The sequence below is a fragment of the Danio rerio genome, chromosome 2, assembly GCF_052040795.2.
Source record: "Danio rerio strain M-AB ecotype USA chromosome 2, GRCz13ab, whole genome shotgun sequence".
Taxonomy (NCBI): Eukaryota; Metazoa; Chordata; class Actinopteri; order Cypriniformes; family Danionidae; genus Danio; species Danio rerio.
This window is the reverse complement of record NC_141022.1, coordinates 62,300,210-62,307,500: the sequence shown is the minus strand read 5'-3', so window position 1 is coordinate 62,307,500 and position 7,291 is coordinate 62,300,210. Positions and strand designations below refer to the sequence as shown.

The 7,291-nt window shown below is 39.8% G+C and overlaps 2 protein-coding genes across 4 annotated transcripts in view; both read left to right on the top strand.

Moving 5' to 3' along the window:
* lingo3b (leucine rich repeat and Ig domain containing 3b) overlaps nt 1–7,291 on the top strand; it is a 644,601-nt gene that overhangs the window by 129,015 nt on the left and 508,295 nt on the right. The gene's annotated exons all lie outside the window — the stretch shown is intronic.
* The window catches only part of ncstn (nicastrin), a 41,980-nt gene that overhangs the window by 22,655 nt on the left and 12,034 nt on the right, over nt 1–7,291 (top strand). For both annotated transcript variants that reach the window (XR_015477710.1, NM_001009556.1), the window contains 3 exon segments: nt 157–326; nt 5,146–5,248; nt 6,561–6,659. Coding sequence is in view for 1 of the 2 variants with exons in the window: in NM_001009556.1 (NP_001009556.1) it covers nt 157–326; nt 5,146–5,248; nt 6,561–6,659 (372 nt within the window). In the remaining variant the exon portion in view is untranslated.

Sequence of the window (7,291 nt, the reverse complement as noted above, 5' to 3'; positions counted from 1 at the left end):
TGTGTGCAGTGTAAATGCAGATATCAGATACCATCAGTCACTTTTAAAAGAAGATGTAAGCTGGTCATCATAAAAATCAGATGCAGTCACAAAATCGAAATTGTCCATCAAGATCTACAGTGTGAATGCAGCCTTATAGATGTGTTTTTCTCTCAGGTGTCAGAGATGATCAGGGCTGTAAACTCCAGCGCTGCGGGTCTGAACATTAATCTGCAGGAGCCGTCGGTCAGTCAGCCGCTGCCGCCTTCATCCTTCCAGCGATTTCTGAGAGTCCGGCCGATCCCAGGCCTGGTGCTTACCGACCACGAGAAGGCCTTCAACAACAGGTCTCAGAACAGCTCACTAATATAAACAATTACAACCACAACATCAATCAATCAACCAACCAACCTTTATTTATATATCAGCCTACTACAACCAAAGTGCTTTACACCAGTAAAAACAAATTATACAACAAAACTTGAAAGCATCCAATGCAAAAACAATAGAAGATGTGTCAATAAAATACAGCAAAACATTTAATGCAGGAGAAAGTGTCAGCGCTGCTATGCATTAAAAACCATTTAGAACAAGTGGGTCTTAAAGGGCCATGAAACCCCTCGTTTCAGCAGGGTGTTTTCACACCTCTACTTTGGAAAAAGTCAGAAAAGTGGGCGTGTCCAGCTCTGTTTAGGGGGGAGTGTCAGAGGAAGAAAAGAGGCATGGTGTGAGAGTGTCTATTTGGGCACGCGCGAGTTTCAGAGTCAAAATAAACACACAGGAGAAAGTGATGGTGTTTAACCTACATGGACATCTGTAGTCGAATTATTTGCCAAATTATTAAATGGTGGACTTTAACTGCAGTTTGGCTCTTTCATTCAGGGAATTCATTCATGTCCCTCACGACAAACGAGATATTTGATTCGAGGATCTGCTCTAAGCGTGTATTTTTCATGCAATGTTTGATACCGCACGGCGAATGAGAGAAAAAAAACCTCCGCACTAAATGCGGTGAAAATCCTACACGAGGTTAAAGTTTGGTTGTTGTGCTAACATGTTTACACTCGGTGTAATAGTTTGTTTTGATACAAACGAACTGAATGAACAAAGAGCACTGGTCGCTCACTTACCAAATCTGTAGAGACAGGACAATCACCAGCAACTAGAGCCGCGTCTTTATTAAGAGGAGACTACAAGCGAATCCGGATCTCAGCGTTTGCAGATGAGAACAGCTCTCAGGTAAACAATAATCCTCCTTAGACACGTAAGTTATTGTTGTGGAGCGTCGCGTACACTGTTAATCCACACGTGACTCCAGCTGCGCTCTCACAGAGAGAAAATGAAAACAAAACTTCACTGCAGCAAACTATAAAAGCAACACTTCACGCTTGTTTTGCCAACACAACGTGGCGTCTCTGTCGTCTAAACACTGTGACAGTAATGAATATTAATGAAGTTGCACAATAGAGCGCGCTGATTGGTTTGAACCAAGCCTTACTCATGCATTAATGCAGCACACTGTAAGACGTAATAAGACACACTCTGGCACAGATGTCCAGTCTACACGCTGGAATACACGCTATTATGTCATGACCGTTGCATTTGGATCCTATTTTGACTCTTATTTTTGTTGAACGTGACAATTATGTCATGGCCGTGACGCAGCTTCAAAAATTTGTTTCAAACCGGAAGTACGAATTTGCTTGAAATAACGCAAAAACAACCAATTTACACTTGTTAGTGAGATATCTGTGTCCTAATAGTGTTTTTAGCAGTGTGGGACACATATACCCCTGTCAACAGCTCAACACATGTGTTTTGGTGTTTCGTGACCCTTTAAGCTTTGCTTTAAACAGTGAATATCATTGCATATGTATGGACCCTCATTACATTTACGGGTTTCTCAGTAGCATAAGTCGTCATAGTTAGTAAACTTAGAGCACAGTGAATAGGAGAGAACAACAAATAATTTTTGCCGAAATAATAACAGAAAAAACTCCACGATGGTGTTATCAAGACTTTCAGAAGAAAAGCTTTTTAATAAATTAATATAGCTTGAATTAAATTGTTTATTTAAAGGAAATTCTTTTTTTTTTTTTTAAATCAATCCCATTCAGTTAGAAAAAAAAATTAAATATATATTTTTAGCATTTTTAAAACAATCTTACATTTTTATTAATATAATGTAGGGATGTAACAATATTGTAAATACCGTCATACCGCAATTGTAATTGTTTTCAATATTACTGTAGGCGCATGACTCAATAAAACTATATTTCTGAGAAAAGTTTGCTCAGGCGAATGAAGTGAACGGGAGGTAGCGGGAACTACAGTTCCCATCAGCCCAGGCGTGGCCATCATCCTTTGCGGTCTGTTGTCGCTACAGATCCAGTAATGCAGAAATGGAGTGTGCTGCAGGGAAGAACAAGAGCTGGAGATGATCAAACCTAAAGCGGGGTTTTAAATCAGATGTGTGGAAGCATTTCGGTTTCATTCTAAAAAGATACGAAAAAGGAGAAAAGGTGACAAAGACAAAAACAGTATGCAGGCACTGCCAGACTGAGGTGAAATATAAGTCGGGGAATACGACTAATAACAGTCATGGGGACTGCAGAACACAGCACACTTGTTAGATTGATGCAGACATTGACTTGTACCGTAAAGAGACCTCTATCTCACTCATGGTTTGTCCTCTCAAGTGGTGGAAAGACAATGCAGACCGTTACCCACTGCTGTCAACCTTGGCTAAATCATATCTCTCTGTCCCAGAAACCTCAGTCCCAAATGAGAGGGTTTATTCTGTTGCAGGGGACATGCCCAGATCCCAGCTTTCACCAGATTATAGTTATATGATCATTTTCCTTAAAAACCCATCTCTATCTGAGTGAGTGCATGATTAAATGTTGAATGTGATGAGTTTTCAACAAAACTAAATTGAAACTTTATTTTTTTATATGGTTTAATAGTTTTTTGTTATTAAATTGAAAAATTGAAGTTCCTGTTTGGAAACTTACAGATAGACGGCTGATTTGTGTCATTTATATGTTCAGTGCTAAAGTAAATAAACACTTTTGGCACTTTTTTCAAGTCTTTTCATTAGTTTTGTTTTTCCTGTAAATTATTCAATAAACCGTACCGTTACATTCATACCGAGGTATAATCATACCGTGAAATTCTGATACCGTCACATCCCTAATATAACGTTTTTATTATGATGATCATTTTTTAAATTAATCATGAAAACTGCATGTGCTGCTGTAGTATTGCATGATTTTATTCATGAACATCCATTAGTCAAATTTCATGAATGTATATTATATTATCATATACATGAGCAATATCACACTCGTAGCAGAGCGATATGGCTGTATATCAGCACTGGTGGGAAGTAAGCGTTCTCACCAGTCCCACCAGTGCTGATATACAGCCATATGGCACTGCTACTCATGCAATATTGCGTTTATACAACAGTTCGATGGCACAATCCTGTATATAAATAAGAAAATCAAACACAGAGTCTAAAACCCTTTTGTATGAGGAACTACTTTCTTCCGCCGTTCATTCACATCTGCAGATGATTACTAGCCGTTACTAATTCACCAACGTCACTGTAGAGCTAGTGTTTGAATGACTCTCTATAGCGTAATGTCTGAAGTGATGACAAAACTGGGTGCAGTATGTGGTAGTTAGGGGTGTGGCTAGAAAGTTAAAAGGTCATCAGTGATTGGCTGCTGGCTAGACTGAGTTAAATGAGCTCAGCCATTAGTCTGTATGACAGTCTGATGCAGAGTTATGAGCTCACAAAGTTTGATCCCATGTTAAGTCAATGAGAGTCTTTTGAATGGAAGTCTACGGGACAGTTGCTAGGGTGCCATAAGTGGTTGCTAGGGAGTGGCTAGTAAGTCTAAAGGTCATCAGTGATTGGCTGCTGACTAGACTGACTTGAATGAGGCCTGACTCTAGTCTGTAGGATAGTCTGATGCAGAGTTATGAGCTCACAAAGGTTGACTCAATGTTAAGTCAATGGCAGTCTTTTACAATGGAAGTCTATGGGACAGTTGCTAGGGTGCCAAAAGTGGATGCTAGGGAGTGGCTAGTAAGTTTAAAGGTCATCAGTTATTGGCTGCTGGCTAGACTGAGTTAAATGAGCCCAGTTAGAAGTCTGTAGGACAGTCTGATGCAGAGTTATGAGGTCACAAAGTTTGACCCAATGTTAAGTCAATGGGAATTTTGGGAATTTTCCGGGTCGTTTTTCGGAAAACCGAAAGTTGGATCAGTCGGAAAAGACATATCAACCCGAGTCAGACCAGTTTGAAGGTTTGACGAAAGTTTGAGGTATGAAGCTTGAAAGGGTTAGGAGGAGATAGACTTTAAAATTAGTCTCAGAAGAAGAAGAAGAAGAAGAAGAAGAAGAAGAAGTTTACGTGAGATAACAGTATGTTGGCTTTTCAAGCCACCATAAATATCACTTACCAGTTTAATAATGATTTGATCAGCTGTAGTTAGACAACACACTGTTTTAATCTTCTAACCAAGGGCTTATTATGCGATCCTGGCGCCATCTTGTGGATAGACAACGTCAACTGTCTTTGGCTAATAAACGCTGACGTGCTGTCTCTCAGAAATGATCAATATTTAAAATAGGCACTATATCCTTATAAATAAACTGCATAGTTGCAATCTAAATGACTACATTCTCCACTAAAACAGCCTCCGTTGTACATGATGTTGTCCAACAGCTGCAATATTTATCAAACTGTAGTGAGTTTATTGATCTGCTGTCACACTATGTGGACGGAGTAATACACAAAGGTGAAGAGGCTGTACGAGTGCCGTTATTGCAGAATATCACTCTGCTATCAGCCAATCAGCATCGAGAACCAGTTATTAACACACATATGTGTAACTGCTGTGTGTGTGTGTGTGTGTGTGTGCGCTTGTGTTTGTGTGCGCGCGCGCGTGTGTGTGTGTGTGTGTGTGTGTGTGTGTGTGTGTGTGTGTGTGTGTGTGTGTGTGTGTGTGTGTGTGTGTGTATGTGTGTGTGTGTGGTGCATATGTGCGTGGGCATGTATGTGAGACTGTGAGTGTGCGTGTGAGAGTGTGTGTGTGTTGATGGGCAACAAGTATCTGAATCCCTATCTTTTGTCCTCTGTGTGTGTGTGACAGATATTACGAGAGCATGTATGATGATGCAGAAAACCTGAACGTCTCGTATCCACCGAACCTGACTCCAGATGAGCAGCTGGTGTACCCGACGGACGCGGCAAAGGTGCAACACACGCACACACACAAACACATGCACCATGCAGATCAAACTGTATTCATGCATTACACACACACACCATAAAAACAATACCTACAACACTCACTCTCCCCCACTGTAGAAACGTTTTACATTAAATATATATATTAAGGGTGTCTCGATCCTCCAAATCCTCGATTCGATTACATTTTCGATTCTGAAGTCATGATTCGATTTGATTTTCGATTATAAATAATTAATTAATTAATGACCAATTAATTATTTGTAGCCTACCGTTTAAACTACCTGACCTGCATGGTCTTTGTTTTACCCATAAACAAATCATACAGTAAATGAATAAAGGCAAGATACACACATAATTACCACCTGTCAATCACTTTTCTGCGGGACTCGTGAATAGGCAGTGATCTGTGTCGTTATAATGGCGTCGGTAAAACCAACAGGAACCAGCCAACAGTATCTGAGGTGTTCGCTAAAATGACTAAGTACAAGTGAGTGAAAGATTGAAGCAGTCCTCTGACTGCCTGGACCTGCTGTCTCGAGCGCATGGCTGTGTGTGCGTCTGTGTGTGTGTGGTCACGTGACGTGCATTTTCAGAGGTAGAGAGGAAGGAGGGCTGCTCAGAAATGCTACAGGCCACTGTGGATGTCAAATCGTTGTCGTTCTAAAATGCCATTTCAAAACAAAGACAGTGTAAACAGGGCCTGAGTGTGTACTTTTCGCGAGCGGATTTGCAACGGGGGCGGGCGGAGGATCGCGATGCCGGTGTTGTCTATCGGACGAACCGTACGTAATACGTACATAGCAGAGCTTGCAAAACTGTTTTTTTTTTTGTCGACAACACGAACGTTGTCAACATAACTCACTGGAAATCCAAAATGCTTCCACACCGGCGACTTCATTGAAAGAGGAGAGGGTTTAAGCTCTGTCGACGGGTCTCCTGCTTCTGCAGTTTAACAAGCACTTCAACAAGCCTGATTTTTTCCCGCTTGGCAAGCCAAGCTGACGTGACATGGGGGCGTGGCAGCATCGACGATTCTATTTTTTGATTCGATAATCAAAATTGAGCATAAATTTCGATCGATCGAAACGATCGAACGAAATCGTGACACCCCTAATATATATATATATATATATATATATATATATATATATATATATATATATATAATTAAAATTTAGAGTGATGTTTAATTTTTATTATTTTAAATTTTTTCTTATAAGTATGATAAAGCTGCTTTGGTACAATGGTTATTGTGAAGAGTGCTGTAATTGAGTTCCTGTGTTTAATTCTGGTGTGTTCTGTGTTGTTTATCAGTCTCTGGCTGAAGTGGCCACGCTAGTCGCTCGCTCGCTCTACAAACAAGCTGGAGGAGAGCAGAACAAACTCAGCAACATCACTGCTGATGCCACTATGGTGAGACACACACACACTCATACACACACACACACACTCACACTTCATACACATACGCTCACTTACTTATGCTACTTACACCAAAACACACACACACACACACACACACACTTGATTCTCACATGATGTCATGTGACTCTGCTCAGCTGCTCTCATTCTCTCCCTCTCTTTCCATTTAAGACATTTACAAAAGTCTGAATTATTCGCCAAACTTTGAATTGTTTATCATTTTTTAAATATTCCCCAAATGATGTTTAACAGAGCAAGGAAATGTTCACAGTATGTCTGATAATATTTTTTCTTCTGGAGAAAGTTTTATTTGTTTTATTTCGGCTAGAATAAAAGCAGTTTTTTTGTTTTTTAAACACCATTTAAAAACACCCTTTAAGCAATATTTGTTCTCGATACTCTCCAGACCAAACCATCGTTATACAATAACTTGCCTAATTACCCTAACCTGCCTAGTTACCCTAATTAACTTAGTGAAGCCTTTAAAAGTCACTTTAAGCTGTATAGAAGTGTATTGAAGAATATCTAGTCTAAAATTATTTACTGTCATCATGACAAAGAGAAAATAAATCAGTTATTAGAGATGAGTTATTAACACTATTATGATTAGAAATGTGTTGGAG